Source organism: Bicyclus anynana, chromosome Z (assembly GCF_947172395.1).
Source record: "Bicyclus anynana chromosome Z, ilBicAnyn1.1, whole genome shotgun sequence".
NCBI classification, from domain to species: Eukaryota; Metazoa; Arthropoda; class Insecta; order Lepidoptera; family Nymphalidae; genus Bicyclus; species Bicyclus anynana.
Window position 1 is genome coordinate 19,772,569 of NC_069110.1, and position 24,260 is coordinate 19,796,828.

The following is a 24,260-nucleotide window of genomic DNA, read 5'->3' on the forward strand; positions in this document are numbered from 1 at the left end:
TAGTCTCGCTAAAGCTCGAGAACGGCTGAACGGATTTATCTTATCTTGGTCTTGAAATGTTCGTGGAGGTATAGGGAAGGTTTAAAAGTGAGAAAAATTAGAATAATAGCTGGGAAAACCATAAAATCAACCCTTTTCTATTTCCCATATAAACCCATATAATTAGGTAGGGTAGGGGTAAGGGTAGGGGAAGGGTAGGGGTAGGGTAGGGGTAGAGTAATATAGAGTAGGGATAGGGAAAAATTGCACATAAGTAAAAGCGAAGCTTGACCGGGTCCGCTAGTATAAACATAAAAGTGTACATTAAATTTTAATAACAACAAAAATATTCACGGCATTTATAACGTCATGTTTTCAGAATATTAATTTATTGCATGCCAGTTTCAGTTGATATTCAGTGAAAGTGTTGAATTTCACAAGTTCGCAGCCACGCTTGGTGTAATTTTGATGGAATAATCAATACACCCACTCTGTATAAACACAAATAGTTGCTATGATTTCGAATATCACGCTTAATTGATACGAGCACTTGGTATTGGTAACCTGAAATCAACCTTATGATCTGAACACAAAACACATTTTACATATTGTCTCGCAACTATTCAACACGTCGGTTCAATAAATTTGAATCAACTTGTGAATTTCCCAATATCGCCTGGCTAGGATATATTTTGATAGCTAGCGTAAAATTAAGCAAGATAAAGTGGTATTCATTTTAAGTTAATAATTTACGGAATATACTCGTACCAATTAATTATATTGGTATATTCCGTAAATATTATAAGAAGGAAGTTGTGGCTTTTAATAAACGTCGATAATAATTATAATCTATCGGTAAGTAGGACTGTATGCGATCCAATCATCAACATTATTAGCAGCCTATTTTACGGGTCCTACTACAGGGTCAGGTGTACCTCCTTATAGGAGAAGGGATATGGAGCTTAGACCCACCACGCTGCGGATTGGCGAGATTATAAACATGTTAAAACCATTAAAGAACAATGTCTGTTAATGATAATGACCGGGACAAACGGCTTCGGTGCACTCCGATGCAAGGGTGGTAACATCACCACTTGCTAACTCCGGGATGTGGATTTTAACTGAATATTTCTTAGAAGAAAGAAAACCCAGTATCTCATGTAGACCCAGGATTCGAACTAGCACCGGACAACATAGGCTTGCCAGTGGACCAGAGAGGCAGTTTTCTCCAATAAGAAAGAAAGAAAGAAAATAAATTTATTCATATCTACTAGTTACAGACAATCAGTACCCTATCCTTATGACAGCATGTATGTCTGTAAGCCTTAAAAGAAAGGGTGTACAGCTCAGCATTTTATGCCGTGCATATGTCACCGTACTAGCCCGCACTATTAAGCGTAGTGTTGGTCGACCCCCACCAGGTCGACTGACGAGATCAAGCGAGTCGCAGGGATTCGCTGGATGCAGGCGGCTCAGTATCGTGATGTTTGGAAGTCCCTACAAAAGGCCTATGTCCTGCAGTGGACGTCCATCGGCTGATATGATGATAATGATGATGATGTCACCGTTAGTGTATATATTGCACCTAACCTAACTTTTATTCTGAGAGAAGACTCGTGCTCAACAGTGAGCCGAATATGGGTTGCTGATGATGATGTCGATGATTAGTAACAATAGTCACATAGGTTTGAACATAGGACGTCTCGGATCTAGAAGATGTAGGCTACAGTTCGTGCGTTGTAGCATAGTAAATATTATGAATGTTATACAGGCAACTGACACCCGCACCATGCTACAGCGCACGTACTGTGCGTACTTAGAAGTGGTATTAACAGGTTCACAGCGGCACTGAACTGTTCGTGTACGTGGTACTTTGGACTTTATAATTTCCGTTGTAGCGTAACTTTTAACTTTACATCGAACTCCTATCTCAAACCCCTATGATTTATACACTTACTCGTAGTTTTATGACTCATATTCATATTATATTTATTACTTTAATACATGGTCCCCTCGTCATCGTATGTCCTGCGTATCAGATTGGCTCGTTGCTTGCTTAGTCGGCCAAATTTTCACCTTCTGATATCTTATTATATTTTAAGTGTTATCCTTTTTGACGGTGTCTTTTTGGTTTCAGGTACATTGGTACCCAGTTAACTATACCACAGGTGATTCGGCGCTTGAAAAGACGGCAAATTGTTGCTTGATAGCCACATTATAAGCTTCTCACGCTCGGCTTTCCTACAATGTTCATAGTTGTAGTACAGGTAGTCGACCAATGGCAAGATAATAATAGCACAATAAAGTCTTTACGTTTAAACTTTTCCAAATACGTGACTATTGCGAATTTTAAAGAAAAAAATATTAAACGTAATAAAAACAAAATAAAGTAGTATAATCTTAAGAATTATTAATTTATTTTATAAATGAACAAATCAACATTATGAAGTTGCTCCGGTAGGTCATGAAACTTAGTTCGTGAAATGAAAGTAAGCTCGTCTCGTGTAAGTTAGTTTAGTTCGCGCTGGAGCGCCGTTGAGGATGGACGTGTATCGCGTTGTTCGCTGACGGCAACTCGCAACTTGTTCGTGGCAAATTTCGGTATTTTATTTATGTCTACCTTTGAGTGTTGCTTGTTTGGATGAGTTTTTATTTTCATAGTTGGTATTAAGTTAGTATTATGGATTAAAATTTCAAGTTTTGTATTATTTTTTAGAGGTTTTAATGTTCTTGGTTTTTCATTTAAGGAATTACTCAACTGCACTCTAGCGGAGTTTGAGACTTAGATTTCTTCATGGACGCCATTAGCAGACAATTAGGAGATAAGATGATCGTCGTCGATGACCTACACGCATCTCAGGGAGGAGATCTCAGAGTGGAGGAGTCCTGTAACATATGCTAGAGCAATAGCTGCAGTACAGGATTGAAGCTTTATATCGGATCATATTTAATCGTTGTCAAGCGTTGTCTCTTATCTGCATTTGATGGTCGGGATGGTCCAAAGTAGATGTTCCTTTTGTTATCCCTGCAGTTGCGGGTTACGTTGTTAATTTGAGGGTTAATAATAGCGATGATACAGACACCATACCTAATAATAATAAGCCAGCGACTTTCCTAGGACACAAACTTATTTCCTGCACTGATATCTTAGGCAGCTCGACTGGAAGCTAGCTAATGAGGCTGCTATGATTACGATCTTCATTTGACAGCAACAGGGAGGCTAGTATGGAACAGATAGCTGAATATCTTAGCAGTGCCTTTTCAGAGGTGTGTGTCGCATCAGTGCTAGGCTTCAACTTTAGACTTCCGAAAGCTTGTATGAAGCAGGCTCGTTCTAAATTTTTAAGAACGCTTTTAAAGTTTATATCCCAAGGCAAAGAAATCCATGCAGCTAGCTACTAGCAAATCTACTGGAGAGTTATTGAAGACTAGCATTTTTTTAGGCGATCTTATCCTGTTGCACAAATAAAATTTACGAACATGGTAGAGTTATTACTCACGTTGCATCTTGAGACCGTGGATACCGGTCTGTCAACTAAAGTTACAGCTTGTATTAAGCAGATAGAATATATGAATGACGCCAATCCTTTGGAACACGGGTTGGAACTGGTTTTTGCGATGTCCGTTTGTTCCAGGAATGAGAATTCTTTATTACGCATCTTGTAATAAAGAATTCACTGTTTGTGGAAATACTTACAAGAAGGTGTGTTCGCTGCGGCCAGCACATCTTTGGATGTTGTCAGAATACGGAGCTGGTGTTCTTAATTTCCATAACTGAGGCCCACTTATTTAATTACACGCACCGTGGACCCGTTAAGCGGGGGGATGCTAAATTATGGATGACTGTTAAGGACATTGTTATAGGGCTTTGTATGAGATACCTGAACCTCAGGATTGTCTTGTTGGATCAACGCTGGAAGTTTGAGGCTCATTTTGAGCAGAGGCTGTAATTCGAGTTGTCTCTCTGACTCCACAAAGTCCTTTTGCGAAGACCACAAAAGATAATTGCGGTGCTAGTTGCAGGGAATACCATATAGTATCCGGTAGTAAGACTCTACAATGTTGCTGGTTAGTACTTAATCCGCCTTGATGTTCAAGCTGAAATTCTAGTAGTACCTACTGTAGTGAACTAATACCAGGTAAAGGTGAGGGCTATGCGTGCTGTCACGAGCAGACGATGTGAGTAGTTGGTGAAACAACCCAGTTCGAAATGGGAAAAAGGGAATCTCCTATTAATTAATGGTTGCTTTAAGGTCGTGGCATTTCGGCTTTAGTTTTAGTGTTAGTTAAAAAGGTAGTACGGTAAGCTTACTTTTCGGATGGTGCAGATACTTTGTTTTAAAAGGGTAATTGAACTTCATTTCTCACAGTTTAAAATAGTTTATATAGGTATCTATGCAAGGTTGCGTGGTTGTATTTACCAATAATTATGGTCAAAATTCGACAAGAGTCGTGATAGCCCAGTGGATATAACTTCTGCCTCCGATTCTGGAGGGTGTGGGTTCGAATCCGGTCCGGGGCATGCACCTCCAACTTTTCAGTTGTGTGCATTTTAAGAAATTAAATATCACGTGTCTCAAACGGTGAAGGAAAACATCGTGAGGAAACCTGCATACCAGAGAATTTCTAAATTCTCTGCGTGTGTGAAGTCTGCCAATCCGCATTGGGCCAGCGTGGTGGACTATTGGCCTAACCCCTCTCATTCAGAGAGGAGACTCGAGCTCAGTGAGCCGATGGGTTGATAACGACGTTGGTCAAAATTCAACCCATGTTCAACTAGAGACTAAGCACTAATATAAATATAATATTAAAACATACTTAATGTTATTTTAAACTGGCTGAAGGTGGAACGGTTACGACCTATCCTTGCCCTATCGTGCTATTTTTATTACCGTGTAGCGCGTAGGTACTAGTTCCATTCCGATATTGGGTCCTAGTGGACATGGATTAGTTACTATTATTAAATAATTAAATATTCGCAGAGTAAAACGTGACTCAACGATGATTAATATTGAAGGGTCAGTGTAATATTTTGTAGTATTAATATTATCAATAAAAAATTCGCGTTTAAATATTATGCATAAATGTAGTGTCGGGAGTTTGGAATTAGTAATGAGTTGTGATTAAATATTATATGGATATTAAATTGTTAGATCATCTTTGATAGGGTAATTGAAATAAATGAAATTTGGCTTTAGTTTTGACTGTTGGGTATCATAATAAAGTTTGTTTACCTTTTAAAATAATATGTCCTCACACTACGATATTAAAAAAGAAATATTTTTTACCAATTTCTATCATATATAAAACACAACTATAAAATTTTCTGAAGAGCATATGTATAGCAAGCAAGTTATGGAATAAAAATAATCAATAAAACTTGCCCTGTAGCAACAAACTGATATACAACTGTATTGAGTTTTATTGGTAAGTTCCGTGAATTCCTTGGTGTCCCCTGCTAACTAAATAGATCATTCCATTGACTGTTGCATGAAATTGGAGCAGTCAACGGGTCGCGTATCACACACGTGACGTATCCGATGTGGCTTTACGTAATAGCTACTTGGAAACATAAAAAGAATGTGTTATAATACACCATCGACAGTCGACAGTCGTCCGTGGTGCATTGTGAGGCACATTTCATGCCGCCGGTCGTGTCAATTGTCATGTTCCCGCTCATAGCAGTGCTTGTGATCATTATAGCTGGATACGTTTTACTATCTGTCACCAAACCAAAGGACTTCCCGCCAGGTATGGTCTAACTCTCATAACTTATACTCACCTGGTGCATTAATTATGCAAACGTACGGGGATTGTAGTGAGAATTGCATAATTTTGAAACGAGAGGTAAATTTGAATGGACATTGAACTAACGGGCTTTGTTGAGTGCATTTATAAATAGTTGTGAAATGTCATGTGTTCGCTCTCAGTCAACGGATGCCAATTGGTTTCGTATTATGTGGATACCTACTATTCTGTATTCGTTTGTTCAGTATTTAAGGTGATAAATGAAAGCCTGGTAATAATAACTTTTAAGAATATGTTTATGTAATAAATATATGGTGAACTTTTGAACATACTCATAAAGTATTTTAGTAACTTTGCTTAAAGCGAACGCTCGCGAATGTGTATGTTTAATTATTTCTTAATTGTGAACATATGATAAACTAAATATTCACTTAAAAATATTAAGTTTTTATATGGCTTTGTCAACCATTTTGTTACTTTCTCTCTACTATAGTTTCTACTTCTCCTACTGTTGCTTACTTTTTGATAATCCTAAATTTACGAAACCATGTTATTAAATTTTAAGATATCCTAGTACCTAAAGCCCAAGATACTCGTTTTACCTATTATTTATTAATTTAGAATTGTCCCGTTAAATATAATGATAATGCATAATATTTTAATTTATATTCATTTTTTTTTTGCAAGACGTGGTAGTGGTTACAACCTCTGACTTCAGTTCGGAGGGCGTAGGTTTGAATCCGGTCCGGGGCATGCACCTCTAACTTTTCAGTTATGTTCATTTTAAGAAATAAAATAACACAGGGTTAAGGAAAAACGTCATAGGGAAACTTGCATGCATGTGAATTTTCTTAATTATCTACGTGTGATAAGTCTGGCAATCCGCATTTTGCCAGCGTGGTGGGCCTAGGCCTAGTCCCTCTCATTCTAAGAGGAGACTCGTGCTCAGCAGTGAACCAAATATTTTAATGTGAACAAAGTTATATGAATAAAATTTTAATTATTTTCTCTGCTATGAAATGTACATTACCACAAACTGACAGACCAACTCTGCAATAGCATTACATTCGTGTTCCAGAGCACAATTAATTAAAAGTTTAGTGTAATTAAAAATTTTAATGAGATTATCAAACCGAAGTTAATTTTAACAACTTGAAGTTACCAACTGATGCTTAGTTAGCGGCAACTCTCGCTGTGCTCGACGAACAAGGTAAAGGTCAGATAGTTTTTATTCATATTCATTTTTTGCTATCTCATTTGATAGAAAGTTATGATTTTTTATAGCATGATGCGGGTGTTCGTTTCACTCTTGAAAGTTTGCCGCGATTTTCGATAATAGGACGTATTATGAACATCATACAGGCAACTGTCACCTGCACCATGTTACAGCGCACGAAATGTAGTGTAGTTATTTATTATTTATCATCATCAACGTAACTTTTGTGCATAATTCAAGTCCCTAACGAATATCTATGCGAAGGAGAATGACTGTAATATGGAGGAAAAAAGAAATTTTTCTCCTAATAAATTGCCTCCTTTTTTCTATATATAGAGGTAATGTTTGTGGTGATGTAGGAATAGTCTCTGGAATTAATGAACTGATTTTGAATTTTTTTTGCCACTGAAAACTATTTCTGAGTGTTATCCTACTAATATTATAAACGCAAAAGTTTGTATGGATGTTTGGATGTTTGTTACTCTTTAACGCCGCAACTACTGAACCGATTTGGAATTTAAATAAATTTGACTTTGGATTAACACATAGGTAACTTTTATCCCGAAAAAATCCACGGAATCCCGAAATTTGCGAAAACCTGATGATTTTGATGGTATGAATGTTTGTTACTCTTTCACGCTTCGGCCACTGAACCGAATCACCTAAAATTTGAAGTAGAGATAGATTATATATAGTCTGGATTAACACATAGGCTACTTTCATCCCGGAAAAATACAGGGTTCGCGGGATTTGTGAAAAACTAAATTCTACGCGAACGAAGTCGCGTCCGCTAGTAGGCTATATTTTATCGGGTTGATGTTTTATAATTTTTATAATTTATAGTTTTAAGTGTCGTAGGCTATATTTTGTCCTCATATTTTCACGGGAACGTCAAATTGTATAATGTAATGTGATAAAAAATTCTTCTTATAGCTATAATAGCCACGAGGAAACATGAATAATTTATATATTTACCTTTTACATGATAGTTATCCTTCCTATTTTTGAATCATAGTAAGAATTTATAAATAGTTTGAATAATCGATGGACGTCAGTGCTCCGAGGAGAAGGATTAGTAGGTGAACATTTAATACGTTCACGATTCCCTTACAAAGTTATCTTACGACCCTATATGTACCAATAGGTTAATAATATTAATAAGTAATCTATGAGTCCACATTGGGCTCACGGACTTGCTGCTCAAAATATGAGTACGATGTTCGACCGTCGACTATTAGCCGATGAGTGTTTTATTGTCCACCAATAAGAAGATCGGTTTCTAATTTACAAACAAATTTACCCACACACACACTTCACTATCTAGCCTCAAATTAAGCTTGCCGACTATGAACTCCTATGACTAAGATAGCTGATTTTTTTTATAATTATTAAGCTTTTGCAAAGCTTTTATTGCGGGCTTTGAGCGCGGCAACCGGATCAAGAAATTTCGTAACGAAAATAAACCTAACACTCAAGCATCAAGTTAACACATTTCGACGTTATGATATTGACTCAACTGGACAAGTGGTGTCAAACTAATCAAATATTGGTGTCGAAGTGGATTTACAAGACGGATGTTTTGGATTCGATCCCCGGCTGGGCCGATTGAGGTTTCATTAATTGGTCTGGTTCTGACTCGTGGCGGCCATTGCTAGTTATCACCCTACCGACAAAGACGTACCGCCAAGCGATTTAGCGTTCCGGTACGATGTCGTGTAGAAACCGAAAGGGGTGTGGATCTTCATTTTCATTCTACTTTTTATTTAGACAGATAAAAGACTGGCGGCAGACTGGTTTGAATATATTAAGTACTAGCGGATGCCCGCGTGGAAATTAGTTTATCACAAATCCCGCAGGAGCCATGGATTTTTCCGGGATGAAAATGCCGTAGCCTATATGTTAATCCAGAGTAAAATCCTTTTTCTTTCCAAATTTCAGCTAAATCGATTCAGTAGCCGCAGCGCAATAGACAAACATAGACACACAGAAACTTCCGCCTTTAAAATATTATCTATACTAATATAATAAAGCTGAAGAGTTTGTTTGTTTGTTGGTTTGATTGAACGCGCTAATCTCTGGAACTACTGGTCCGATTTGAAAAATTGTTTCAGTGTTAGATAGCCCATTTATCGAGGAAGGCTATAGGCTATATATTATCCCTGTATTCCTACGGGAACGAGAACCACGCGGGTGAAACCGCGTGGCGCCAGCTAGTTATTTTATATAATACTTTAAGAAAAATCTACTGATATTATAAAATGAATAGGAACTTCATGTGATAAAAGATTCATCGGGTCAGTTTAATGTTAACAAATTACCCCGTTAATACTTTACACGTTTCATAATACCGAATTTATAAAGCCTCGCTTTTCATTTACATTGTATTAAAATGTCGGCTATATTTATCGGTGTTCCCACGTACTCGAAAATGTTAACACATTCATATTAAAATGAACGCGAACGGTACGAACAATGGAATTAATTAATTATATTAATTTTGCACAATAATTATATTACCTACTATAGTTTTTCAATTTTACAAATTATTACAGTGGTAATTCAGTTTTATTAAGCTAATCGAAAGCATTTGCGATATTTATTAAAAGGTGGGCAAATGTGACTTTTGTCTTTCTTTCTTTAATTAACTTTTAGCCAAATTCAAAAAGGAGGAGGTTCTCAATTCGGTCGGTATTTTTTTTATATGTATGTACACCGATTACTCAAAGACGCCTGGACCGATTTCAAAAATTCTTTTTTTTGTTTGAAACGGTATAGCCCCCATTTGGTCCCATTGCCATCATGTCAAGATCTTTCTGAATTAATACATCACCGGCTTAGCACCGCCTTCATAATGATCAGCAGGTAGAACATATTATGAAGTTATTTTTCGCTTTTTGTTTAGTAAGTACGTTTTTAGGTTTAGAAGTCGGTTGTATTTTTTTTATTAAATTTTTTATTATTTTGATATGCTGCAGTTGCTATTGTTGAATTGTTTTCAATAATTCGGGTTAATTTAGGATTTTATGTTGTACCAGCCGACACCGTGCGGTTTCACCCGCGTGGTTCCGTTCCCGTAAGAATACGGGGATAACATATAGCCTATAGCCTTCCTCGATAAATGGGTTATCTAGCACAGAAATAATTTTTCAAATCTGACCAGTAGTTCCTGAGATTAGCGCGAGCGCGCTATTTTATGCAACAGATAAAGACGTATTGCCAAGCGATTAAGCATTGAATGCGAATGGAAACCGTCAGAGCTAAAGAATAAACTTCTTCTCTAAATAAGATCGCTTTTGTCTTTGACTGCAACGTCACTTAATATCAAGAGAGATCGCAGTCCAGAGCTAGCTTTGCTATCGAGAAATTACCTCAAATAAATAAAAATAACTAAGAAATAAAAGCCTTTACTTAATAACTTCTTAGTTATTTTTTTGGAGTTTACTCCTTAAGGATCGATTTTTTAAATATAGCCGCCGGTATGAAAAACATATGTTCTGTGCATATTTCACCATGCGCCGCCTTACTTGTTAATATCAATAATAAATTCTCTTTTAGTAAAGAAAGATTTCGTTGTTGTCTCTCTTTAAAACTACTTCGAAAGAATACGTTAAGGAACTTAAGCTAACTTATCCTAACAACTATAGGTACAAATCATGCCCACATGGAATCGTGGCTAGAATACTGGCTGCATTAATCACTTCTGAAATATTTCCAATATCACAAAGCCGTGAATAGCTTTTGATTTGTGTACGTTTTTAGAAATTAATGTACAATTTATTTAAACGTTCTTTTACTTTTATGTACGTAATATTAAAATCGGATTATTGAGACAATGGAGAATTACTGTTACTACTGCTTTTGTGTGGCTTCGTCCGATTTTTGCTGGGTGTATAATATTTAGGCCTTTTTATCTATACTAATATTGTAAAGCTGAAGAGTTTGTTCGTTTGATTGAACGCGCTAATCTCAGGAACTACTGATCCGATTTGAAAAATACTTTCAGTGTTAGATAGCCCATTTATCGAGGAAGACTATAAGCTATATATATTGTCCCGTATTCCTGCGGGAACGAGAACCACGGCTGAAACCGCGCGGCGTCAGCTAGTATAGAAATATATTGGCCTCATTAGTGAGTCATTTAGCACCCGATGAAGCGAGTTATGCTCGGAGTATCTCTGCGTGATCGAATCACAAATGAGGAAAATATAAAATGAGATCCGCAGCTTTTGTCAGCTGGCATAAAGTTTGAACAAGAAAAAGTACGGGACAAAGCAAGAGCAAGCAAGTTGAGCAAAATAATCAGAGTCAACCTACTAGACGGTGAAAATTTTTTCTTATATCGTAGGTGCTGTTGTGACAACCATTAATTTTAAAACTTTTATTCACCTTTTCCTTAAGTGGTATCGGAAAAATATATCAATCTTTTGTTTTGACATACTTTTAATGGTTTAGGCTAGTGATTTTATGACCGGCCTGACGTCAACCCACCGTGGGAATTCTCAGTTAGATGTTTTTAACCGCCAACTTTCGGTTCAATGGGTACCTCATTGGTAGTGGGCCCTTTGTCGGAATGTGGGTAACACTATTACCTTTTAATCTGTTATATTGTTACCCTCTTGCGACGTTTTCCCTTAGTCGCCTTTCACGTTATCCACGGGAAGATATGGAGCGGCTCTATTCTTACACCGGGAACCGCACAGTAATTTCAAAAATTTAATTAGTAATTATTTATTAGATTTAGCCGCAGCAGAAAAAGCTGAAACCGGCAAGTGGCTTAAGTATGCCTCTCTGACAGAGTTACATATTTGTACCTTTTGCCGTGGAAACCCTTGGGCCATGGAGTCGCAGAGCCAAAAAATTTTATCGAATAATTTCACCGCGACTAGTTGCCTCGACTAGTGACAGAAGGGCTGGCTCATTTTTTGCGCAAAGGATCAGCCTGGCCGTCCAGCGCGGAAATGCAGCCAGTATTCTTGCCATCATTCCACGTGGGCATGATTTGTATAGTTCTTAGGATAAGTTAACTTAAGTTCCATATTGTATTATTATTTATTTATTCAGAGTTTATTGTCCGCACAATATAATTAAGCTGCTTGCATTTTACTTGTTTGATGACATAACGGTATTTGTTTTATAGCGCAGACGTTAAGCAAATAATTCCAACAAAACTTGATGTTATTTAGCTTTGTAGTTTATTTACCATTGTTGTGAAGTCAAAGTGAAACCTGCCGTCAAATAGTCTATGATATCTCTCACGGTTTGCTGCGTCCCCGTTGTTTGGTAGCTTCATACAAATCCATTGTCCATCTGTAAAGCTTTAGACGCTACCTTTGAAAGCGCACTACAGGTATGCTGAATTTGTCTTCATCACCCCATTGTGTAGACTGCAGTACTCTCGCGACAAAGGTTCAAGTTCAAATAATTCAAGATCAAAGTCGGCGCTCCGTGGGGACGTTGCCGTAAATAGAACTCGCTCCCGGGGATTACGGAACCGTGACGGAACAAAACGATGGCGGATTATTGCGAGAGCTCTGTGTAAATGAAATATACACTAGATTTAGTTTACCCTCAGAATTTATTTAAGAAATTGGTATACGATGAATAAGACATTTATTTTGGTTGCTAACTGATCCCACTGACTGACATAGTAACACGTATGAAATTCTGCCATGTTACTGTATACATAACTAGTCGCGCCCCGGTTTCATTCGCGTAGTTATGTCCCCGTAAGAATATGAGGATAAAATGTAGCCTATAACACTCACAAATACAAGACGTGGCTTTCTAGTGGTAAAATTATTTATAATAACCTGTTTATAATATTAGGATAGAATATATTTTGTTTTATATATTTTCGTGTAATATTATGTTGGTTTGCTGTGAAGACCTAAAAACTTCCATGACAACAGGCTCTAATAAAATTAATGTGTAAAAATATGAGACAGGATTCCAAAGTTTCGGTATACGAGATCAAAAATTGGTATAGGTGTTACAAAAATTGCAGCGGGTATAGGAAGATTATAGTACCCAACTCCTGGCAGTCCGAGAGGGTTCGATCCCAATTACAGCACTATTAGCGGACGCACGCGACTTCATCTGCGTGGAATTCAGTTTTTCACAAATCACGCGGGAACCATGGACTTTTCCGGATGAAAGTAGACTATGTGTTAATCCAGAGTAAAATCTATTTCCATTCCAAATTTCAGCCAAATTGCTTCAGTACCGCAGCGTAAAAGAGGAACAAACTTACAAACTTACACACACACACACTTACACACAAACTTTCGTATTTATATATTAGTGTGATGCGATGTAATGTGATTGTCGTTCCCACCCAGCACAAGCTTTTGCCTAATTGGAGCAATAAGAAATGTCTCAAGAAATTGCGTGGATGAAAAAATGTCTTTACGAACATATCATTTTGAGGTCGGAAAATTCTCAAATGTTGAATACGACTCAATATTCAATGGCGAAAAATTCTTTGCAATTCGAACGCTTTTACGAGTCGAAGGAAGCGTTCTACTAAGCTTTATGTTATCAGGTAGAACCCGTTATATATAATAATATAATAGGAGGACTTGGCAAGCGCTCTAAGCAATGTTATTAAATATACTATGTATTAATTGTAACATACGAATATATTATTGTTTATTCATGTGATGGTCAAACTATTTATTTAAATTATAAAAGATTTTTAATATTGATATGGTCACTTGATGATGTTAGGTTAGCTAATTACGTAATAACTTGAAACAGAAGAAAGATCCCTTAATTACGGACAGAATAGTAATAGACTTGGTATTACATGGATCTCACAACTTTTTACGGTAGAATAACTGATTCCGAGAATTGCTACATTTTACAAATTTTATTTTTTACTTTGATCTTGCGAGACGAATTATTAGGTCTATATGTCATGTTACAGTAACTTAAAGGATAGTTATATTTTTTATTTTTTCAATTGTGTAGAAAGGAAAAATCCCAAATGACTTCTGTCATTATGCAGGATATAGTACGCTTATAGGGACTCAATTCACCCTTCCGGTTACTCTTCGGTCAGCGTGGAACGCGTTTTATTAGTCTGGATCAGCCGTACTGGTGTGGTCGCTCTTTGTCATTCCTTATTGTACCTTTTATATTCTACTCTTCAAGTTGTTGGTATGGAGCACTACAATGTTATACTGCAATCAACGAGGTCTTGCGCGTTATATTAAACTAGCGACAAGGCGCAGCTTCGCACGGGCTATGTCGATACTATGTCGGTGCCATGTCGTTTTTTGATGGCCTCCGTGGCGCAGTGATCTGCGCGGTGGATTTACAAAACGGAGGTCCTGGGTTCGATCCCCGACTGGGCAGAATGAGATTTTCTTAATTGGTCCAGGTTTGACTGGTGGGAGGTATCGGCCGTGGCTAGTTACCACCCTACCGGCAAAGACGTACCGCCAAGAGATTTAGTGTTCCGGTACGATGCCGTGTAGAAATTGAAAGCGGTGTGGATTTCATCTTCCTCCTAACAAGTTAGACCACTTCCATCTTAGACTGCATCATCACTTACCGTCAGGTGAGATTGTAGTCAAGGGTTAACTTGTAAAGAAAAAAAAAACCTAATATTATGATAAGTCTATACTGCTTTCTGAGACCTTAAAGTCAAAGTTATTTTTTTTCATTTAGGAAAATTATTATTAAAATATACTCGTATACAAAATTGCTCTTTAAAACATATTTAAACAAATTTCTATTGTTACAGGTCCAAATTGGTATCCAATCTTCGGATGCAGCACAATAGTTCAGAAGTATACGAAACTATACGGATCACAATGGAAAGGACTGTCACAGTTGGCCAAAGAATACTCTACGCAAGTTCTCGGTATAAAGTTAGGCTTAGAACCAATCGTGGTGGTATTTGGAGAGAATAATATAAGGAGAGTATTCATGGAGAAAGAATTCGAAGGGAGGCCGAATAGCTTCTTCATAAGGCTGAGATGTCTTGGCAAAAGGATGGGTAAGTAGAGCTGGGCTAGGAGTACTATTTCGAGCTTCGCTTTAGTGGAAATAAAAAAAAAAACTTACAGTATACAGATTTTTTTTATTTCAAAATACAAGATCTTAAAATCTATATACATAGGTACATAAATAAAACTCCAGGTTCAATTCTGTACATCGAAGATAATTTAGAAAATTTATGTTGGAGGGCTTTTTCTTCTTCCTAGCGTGATCCCACTACGTGGGGTAATTTTTTTGTTTAAAATACAAAATACTGTAAAGTAAATTGTAAATTAGTATAAAATAACAAATCCATAATCATATGATGTAACATTCATCATAGATTATTGAAGATTAATATATTAATAATTACCTTTAATTTGTCAGTAGGTAATTGTAAAGTAAGAGTAATTGTTAAGGATGAGAACTATGTATTGTTTATGTGATACAACCGCTTATTAGTTAAAGTATATATTTTTCTATCTTCTAGATAATTTATTAGACATAATAATATGTTATGTATTTACAACGAAGTTGTTTTACGCGGTTTACAGTAGAATGATCTAGCAATAATCGTCATCGGACGTTAATTTATGCACTAACTACAATGTATTTTTTTATTATTACGAGAAAGCATTAATACACACGCAATTTCAAAGTACCAGAATAAGATAAACTGTTCGGACGTTTTATAATATATTTTCTCGAAAGAAACTTTAATTTCTATGGTACAATAATTCCGGGTTCACAGGGCATTTGTTATTAAATAAAAATTTTAATAAAAAAATACAACCGACTTCAAAACCTAAAAACGTACCCACTAAACTAAAAAGCGAAAAATAACATCATAATAATATGTTCTACCTGCTGATCAGTATGAAGGCGGTGCTAAGCCGGTGATGTATTAATTCAAGCCATGTGAGAATATCTTATAGACTTAGATTTTGCACTGTTGTTACATGTGGTCCTGTCAGAAATGGCTTAAATTAAGACAACACCGGCGAACGAACGAACACACTAAACATCCATATAATTTTCGGAAGTTCCCCTCAATTTCTCCAGGATTCCATCATCAGATCTTGACATGATGACAATGGGACCAAATGGGGACTATACCGTTCCAAACAAAAGAAGAATTTTTGAAATCGGCCCAGGCGTCTTTGAGTAATCGGTGTACATACATAAAAAAAAAAAAAATACCGACCGAATTGAGAACCTCCTCCTTTTTGAAGTCGGTTAAAAAGAGACAAATACAAGCGACTACGCCACTCAGATCTGACAGAAAATTTTCTATCTCACGGAATTCAGCGCAACAGAGCCGAGGAGACGTTGATTTTACAACGCTTCGATGCGAACAATCTTTGCAAAATTTCGTGTGCGTAGAGGATTTTCTACTACCAAGAAACCTTCTGACAAGTGTTAGATAGGCTGACCCATGACCGTAACTTTTGTCACTTTATTATCATTTTATGTGAAATGACTAAAACAAAACTTGTGATTAAGCTATCAGACGACGGATATAAAAAGTAGATATACCTTAAGCGATGTATTCTGTGTTTCAGACACTTATCAGAAGGTAGTGGGACCGGACCAAAATGTTATGAAATTCCTTAATGCTTGGAGGTCATTAGATCAGCTTTTTCACACAGGAAGTAAAATTAAAACAAATTTTAATAATGTTAACAATTTTAGATTTATATCATATTGTATAATTTTTCAAAAGAGAAGAAAGACTGTTGAATTCTTGCAGAGAGCAGAACCTGCCTTTCAATCCGGTGGTAGAGTCTTTATAAGTAGTTAAACTTGACGTTTCTAAAGTGCTTGTAAACTAGGCCTATAAATAATGTTTTAGGTATTACATTTGCTGATGGGGAGTTGTGGAGAGAGCACCGACAGTTCACGGTGAAACATCTAAAAAACGTAGGCTTCGGCAAAACTGCGATGGAAGCAGAGATAAAGAAAGAGTTGCAAAGCATACTAAACTACATAAACGAACATAAAAGCAAGCCTATCAACCCAAAGACTATTTTGGCAATGTCAGTAATGAACATACTTTGGAAATTTACCGCAGGTAAAGAAATATACTCGTATTTCACTTGAATAAACATACTTTGATTCACATCAAAGAGCTTTTACTTTTATCGTGCGCACAAAGGATAATTGATACTTTTTCGAGTTTCCTTAAGATTACATTTTCATAGAAAACTCGTGTTGCGCAAATAATTTGACGAATAAAATCAAGCGTCAAAAAATAATGTGACCATAGCTTCATTTTAAAAACCCACTAGAATAGTGTTCCACTACAGAACCATGCCGTGTCACCAACGCGGGCTGGCTCGTTCGATTTTTTCATTCAACCCAATCAATTTGACAAAATGTCATTTACCTACTGTGTGATATCCACTAGTAAGCACCGGATGGCATTTTTACATAGAATCTCAATTTCGTATATTCGCATGGTGGACTAACCTAACCCCTCTCATTCTGAGAGGAGACTCGAGCTCAGCAGTGAGCCGAACATGGGTTGATAATGATGAATGTTGTGCTTATTTTTTTCAGGTGAACGTATAAAGGAGGAGCGTTTAAACTTCCTCTTGGATTTATTGAGTGCGCGATCGAAAGCATTCTCAATGGCCGGCGGATGGCTGAACCAGTGGCCGTGGGTCAGGTTCCTTCTACCTGAACTAAGTGGTTTTACGCTTATTAAGCAAATGAACCAGCAGATATCGGATATCATTGAGGTAAATAAATGAGCATTCAATTAGTTAGTCCGTGATGCATTAATGTTATGCTTGGGTTACCATATACCTCGTACTATACTGCAACTAAGTTCCTTTCTATTTAAAACCTCGAATGTTGAATTAAAAGTAGCGTGTGAGAGAGTGTTTTAATGCTATCGTTTTTATAAGAATAAACAACTTCGCGGTTTTGAATGCTGCATATTCGTTATGCAGCATTCAAATTCAGAGTTCGGAAAATTAAACATTAACAATTTATCCGTAATACTTTGAATCATTTATATTAAATTCTTTGATCTTGTCTCTCTTTTGATCTGTCTAAGCTTAATCCTTTACTTAACAATAGTTTTAAATTGATTGACTTACATAACCAAATACTTTTAATTGCAATATTTCAAGGAAACTATTGCGAAGCACAAAAAGAAATCAATAACTGGAGACGACTTCATGTACAGTTTTTTGGAAGAGATGAATGAAAAAAATAATAAAAGTTATACAGGTACGTAAGTCTATCTGTACTATGAAAAAATTTAGAATTTGAGTGTCTTTTCTTTCGTTGATGACAATGTCATTCTAAGCTAGTGTGACTTTAGGAATCGTAAGTGTTATCTCTAATGTCTTCATCATCATCATCATATCAGCTGATGGAGGTCCACTGCAGGACATAGGCCTTTTGTAGGGACTTCCAAACATCAAGTACTGAGCCACCTGTGCCACAGTCCACCTGATAGGGGGTCGACCAACATTGCGCTTACTAGTGCGGGGTCGCCATTCCAGCACTTTGGGACCCCAACGTCCATCGGCTCTTCAAACTATGTGCTCCGCCCATTGCCACTTATAATACCTAATGCCATGGAGCTTCAGAAACTGTTACCTCACTTATCCCACGAACACTACCGGATCTATTGTCTCTCTAAATCGATGCTCGAGTCCCACAGTAGATCCTTGAAGAGTGATGTTGCGTCCTACGTTCTCCGTGACCTTGCCTGAACATTTATGCATTTTCAAATTCCCGGTAACGATGATTGTATATACGTTCGTTGTTCGGTTAAACCTGTACTAACGTTTCTGGCGTGTTTAAGGAGTTTGTTGCTTTATTGCAGAAGAACAACTGAAGATCATTTGCCTCGACATCCTCATAGCTGGTTCTCAAACCACTAGTAATGTTTTGGAATTTGCCATTTTGACAGTATTGAGAAACAAAGTGATACAAGATAAGATATTTGACGAAATAAGCAACATATTGGGTAATGAAACTCCATCTTGGGCAGACAGTTCTAGGTGAGTTGAAGAACGGAATGAACAAACAAATTAAATTGGATTATCTGATTGTAAATAAATTAAATATCACTAGTCTCAAAGGTTGAAGGAATAAAATCGAGAGGAAACCTGCATACCTGAGAATTTTCTTAATTCTCTACGTGTGTGAAGTCTGCCAATCCGCGTAGGGTCAGTGTGGTAGACTAATGCCTAACCCTTCGCAATGTAAGAGGAGACTCGTGCTCAATGGTGAGCCGAATATGGGTTGTTAATGACGAAGTACAAGCAGTTCTGCCGCTCTCTCTTTTTCCTTATCTCTCTTTTTCCTTCTTTTCACCGTGGCACGGAGAATTAGGGAGTACTTCTGCTATTCCTCCTCGCTCGACAGCATACCTGAGAGAAGGCTTCTCACGTATACCCTCTTAGCAGCAGTCGCTTTCTGATACGTGAAACCTGGATATTCAAACAGTGCGTGCTTCAGGGTATCATTCTCTTCATTGCATAAAGATCGAAATAAAGGTGACGCTGTTTAGCGGTAGATAGGCGTAGCATATATATATAAAATAATTATATATGACATATATAAAGTTATATATGACATAAATATAATTATATATGATAAATAATTTAAAATACTAAGTTATAAATCAAGGGATTGAACATACTAAACATTAGCTACTCGAATGTTACTGTATTACTAGGTTATGTACCAGGAATGTTACTGTTTAATTATTAAGTTCTCCTCGTAACAGATCAAACTTCTATCCCACTCAGTTTTGCGTTTATATAATGTTACCGCCCAAGAGAAAGACTAACAAACTATCGCTTAACATTCAAACGAAAACAAACTCGCTACATATTAACACGTGCTGCGGAGTTGTGTGCGTTTGTATCCATTTCAAACATAATAATATATTAGGAAAATCCGCATTAGGCCATGGTGGACTAATGCTCAAACCCTCTCATTCTGAGAGGAGACTCGTGCTCAAAATGAGCCGAATATAGGTTGTTAATGATTTTTATGAAAATAATTGCGGCAAAATCTTTCTGTATAAGGTATTGCAAGTTTTAATATTAAAACTGGTGATTATTTAACGCCTAAAGTAGCTTCGATTGCTCAAGACCCGTGGACTGTGGAAGGTCAGGCTGGATTAGACTAGGAGCAGACAGGGATAAACTCACTTATTCTTTTCCGGTTTGGTAGGCGTAGTCACCATATTCGAAGAATGGCGTGCGAAGATTTGTCTAGCACCCACTAGACACAAAAATAGTCACTCAATAGTAAATTTTTATAGGATGTAAATGCCCTTTCGCGGCTGGTTATTAGCGGGTTAATTAGCGGGTCACGCGCGTTGCACACAGGCGTCGGAACGTAATTGGAATGCCTTATGCTTGCGGTTTTGTTTCATAATTCCATACGTGAGACAGGTATAGCGGAAGATAGGTATACTTAAGGATATTTTTGGACGTAGGAAAAGGACAGGTAGCTTCTTACGGTTTTAAAACTATCCAAAAACTATCGTGAGTGTTGTTCGTGCTGCGTATAGTTTGCAGTTTCGCTCCGCGTTGCAGGAACCAGCTCATGATCAATAGCCCCATATAGCTTCGAAACTAGTCGGCTATACTCCGACGTTGTATATCCTCAGTTTCAGCCATGTTTTATGATACAAAACTATTGGAAATATTTTTTATTTACCGTGGAAACTATTAACTTTTATCCGTATATTTTATAAACCGGTTTACTTTGAAAACCTATTGCAAAGTTTGGAGCTTTTGCTTTTTTTAGATTCAAATAGTTCGTTTGAATGAACACTGAGCGATATTGAATTGATATCAATACAAAAATTTGATTTTGTTTCTGTACGCTTGTAGGATTAGTAAAAAAGTAATTTGTTTAGAAAAAAAAACTTTTTTTAAAGATTAATTTGTGCCATTTTAATATTTGAATGTGTCATATAATGGAGGTGTTAAAAATATAGCCTCTTTTCCGATTTCGGCAAAAGTTAGTGTTAGTTAGTTTAGTAGCTCAAATAGATCTCGTAGTTCAAAGATTGCCGTCACGTTGAATATTGTCAGTCGTTATCATCCTGAGACTCGTAGTCGTCTTTGTCAATTTATTAAAAGCTTCAAAACGTAAATTTTTTTGCTTGGCTTTGTAGGTCAGGCTGCAGTCACTTGTTATTACTAATCTTTACATTTTTACCTAAACATTTTTAAAGATTTAACAATGCTTAAAATGTATAAAATCTAATAAAAAGCTTAACAAAACTATTGAATAATAATATACCCCTCCCATTGCAAAGCTTTTGAGTGTCCAAGAAACCAGTAATCGGGGCCTTAGAGTGAGGCTCCTCACAATACGCGTCTTCTCAAGGATTACAGTCTTCTGTATTCAACCCTTGTTACAACAGCCAAGCGGCAGCTTCTTAAGGTGTTGATCAAAGCTTTCGCTATAAAACTATTGACTGAAACGACAATAGGAACAATAGTAATAGTAATAGTAGTAGGTCCTAAGTAAAAATTTATTGAGATACTTGAAGTTTCAAATTAAATAGTGTTTTTCGAAGGGTTGCCGGGAAGCCAAGTGTCTGGCGAATGAGGATATCATTTCTCATATCATGCCGATAAAAATATAAAAAAATCATACTTTATACTTTTTTTTTATTATTCTTTTCAAGTTAGCCCTTGACTTCAATCCCACCTGATGGTAAGTGATGATGGAAGCGGGCTAATTTGTTACAAGCAGGATGATCCATGCCCCGTTTCGGTTTCTACACGACATCGTAGCGAAACACTAAATCGCATGGCGGTGCGTCTTTGTCTTTGGTAACTAGCCACGGCCGAAGCCTCACACCTGCCAGACCCGAACCAATTAAAAAAACCTCGAAACCAGCACGGCTATTCTCTAACGATGTTTTCTATAACTCGCAAGTGCGAGTTTCGAATTCACCGCTATCTTTCTCATTCTACAGTATCGTGTTAAACAGAGAGAGATAGAGGTGAATTCGAAACTCGCACTTGCGAGTTATAAAAAACATCGTTAGAGAATAGCCGTGCTGGTTTCGAGGTTTTTTTAATTGGTTACAGAATAGCCTAGCAGGGCCTCCGTAATTTTAACGCGCATACCACTGCGCCACGCAGGCCGTCAAAAATACTTAGGCGATTGAGGGTCTGGATCCTTGAAACCTGCTATCTCCCAAAGCCAGCACGGGCCAAACTCCACAATTGGCTAACGCACCTACTTAAGAGAATGAGCTGACAAACTTTCAGATTTTATAAAGTGACGAAGGTCTGGGTTCACGGGCTCTTAGACTATAACAATTATTGCACGGCCCTCTGCACCAATCTATTGCAATATGTCAGATGTATTGGTTATGATACTCGTGTCAATCATAATAATCGTTCGATCCCAGTAGAGCAATGCTATTTTATTTTCATTCGAGGAAAAAACAGGAGGTTCTCAGTTAAACGTATAAAATGTATTTTTATGTGTGATACACGCGTAACTTTCCAACGAGTGATTTTGATAATTCTTTTTTGAAGTTATAACTTTCTATGAGAAAGATAAACACTAAGCAGCTTCGTAATGTAACGCGTTACGGCGCCACTCTGTCTGGCTTCTCTTTCTCTAACGCATACGGTAGGTTTAAGTTATCACTTCTGTCGCACATGTTTTTTTTTGGACAGCGTATATTTTTTTTAAACATTTGTACTTACATTATTACTTCTCTTCATTTACAGATTAGTGTACACAATGGCGTTTCTTTTAGAAATACAAAGATACTTTACTATCGTCCCGCTAGCAGGACCAAGAAGACTGCTAGAAGATGTTAAGATGGATGGTTTCTTATTGCCCAAAGACACAACTGTCCTCATCGCAGTCGGTGATGTGCACTTTGACCCAGATATATGGGACAACCCAAATAAGTTCATACCAGAGAGATTTATAGACGATCAAGGGAATATTAAGAATACAGAGCATATGTATCCGTTTGGAATAGGTAAGTTAGTTTTTTACTTGTATAAAAGGTTTTTCAGACAGTGTTTTTTTCAGACGCGCTTTAATTAACACAACACTGGTTTAGCACCGACTTCAAACTGATCAACAGTTAGAACATAATATATGTCATATGTTAGAACATAGTATGAAGTTATTTTTCGATTTTTAGTTAAGTTAGTTGAGAATGGAAGACGCACAGGATATGTGCATAGATCGAAGCAAGACACGATCTCAGCCTACCCCTACGGGAGCAAAGTGTGATTATTTTATGTATGAGTTACTTTCAACTGTTTGTGTTACTTAAGTATATGGGGAAATGAAATATTTAGCTTATAACTTAGGTAAAGAATGTAATCTCGATTTAAAAAAAAGCGATAACTGTAATAAGCATTTTATACTTGGGCAATTGTTGATCAGACCATGCATGTTGTTGAAATATGGTAGAGATTTCGTGATCGAATGGGACAAACATATTCAATTACAATTGCCTTGCTATTTTGTCTCATCAATACAGCGACAAACAGTTGGCATGACCTTGTAACAGCGCAGTTCATCAACCTTGTACGTCGAAGTTACACCGCCCACTCGATCACGACCTGTCAGAAATGCAATTTCTGAGCCGCCGGACGTTAGCACAGCACATTAATATTAGAAAGGCGAAAGTTTTTGTGTATATTTGACTGAAATGTTTAAAGTGAATGGATAATACTCTGGATTAACACATATGCTACTTTTTATTCCGGAAAAATCCATGGTTTCCGCGGGAATTGTGATAAACTGGGGCGGACGAAGTCGCGGGCGTCCTCTATTCCTTAACCATTCGCTGTCCGCGAGTATTTTATCGAAAAGCCCGTCTGCGTTGAAGAACCCGTTGTGAGCCATTTAAAAAATCTTTATATTCCTCTATCGCACGGAGCATGATACTGTGCTCGCCTATTGCCCTTAGTTTACTTTATATTTTTTTACATTTCACGTAACGGATACGGAGTAAGAGTCAAGTGGTTAATATGTGTGCGCTCCCCTGGGCGTTTAAAAGCTTTCAAAAAACGAGGTAGGTATGGCTATAACTGTATCTAATAGTCATTTCTCAGCATGTGTTTTGTTCACAGGTCGTAGGCGATGTCCCGGAGATGCTCTCGCCAAGTCGTTTATATTCATAGTGTTTGTGGGGCTTATACAGGCTTACCGCGTACAGTGCAGCAACGGTGTTCTACCTTCAGAGGAGCCGATAATCGGATTAATATCCAGCGCTAGACCTTTTACCGCTGAGTTCGTGCCGAGGCAGTAATATCCTGTAGATAATTATTAGCTGATAAATACTTTAGCGTGAACACTC

At 37.2% G+C, this 24,260-nt stretch overlaps 1 protein-coding gene across 2 annotated transcripts; it reads left to right on the top strand.

Moving 5' to 3' along the window:
* Positions 1-4,980: 4,980 nt before the first annotated feature.
* On the top strand, positions 4,981-24,260 carry LOC112048656 (probable cytochrome P450 305a1). Of its 2 annotated transcripts, none has more exons than XM_052890694.1 (8): positions 4,981-4,997; positions 14,691-14,945; positions 16,779-16,997; positions 17,486-17,667; positions 18,064-18,163; positions 18,768-18,945; positions 22,666-22,925; positions 24,034-24,260. In XM_052890694.1, exons 2-8 carry the CDS (start codon positions 14,876-14,878, stop codon positions 24,210-24,212), a joined length of 1,188 nt encoding a protein of 395 aa, XP_052746654.1. In that variant the 5' UTR covers positions 4,981-4,997; positions 14,691-14,875; the 3' UTR covers positions 24,213-24,260. The 2 variants fall into 2 exon arrangements, with proteins under 2 accessions (XP_052746654.1, XP_023942057.2); XM_024086289.2 differs by lacking the exon at positions 4,981-4,997 and adding an exon at positions 5,509-5,730.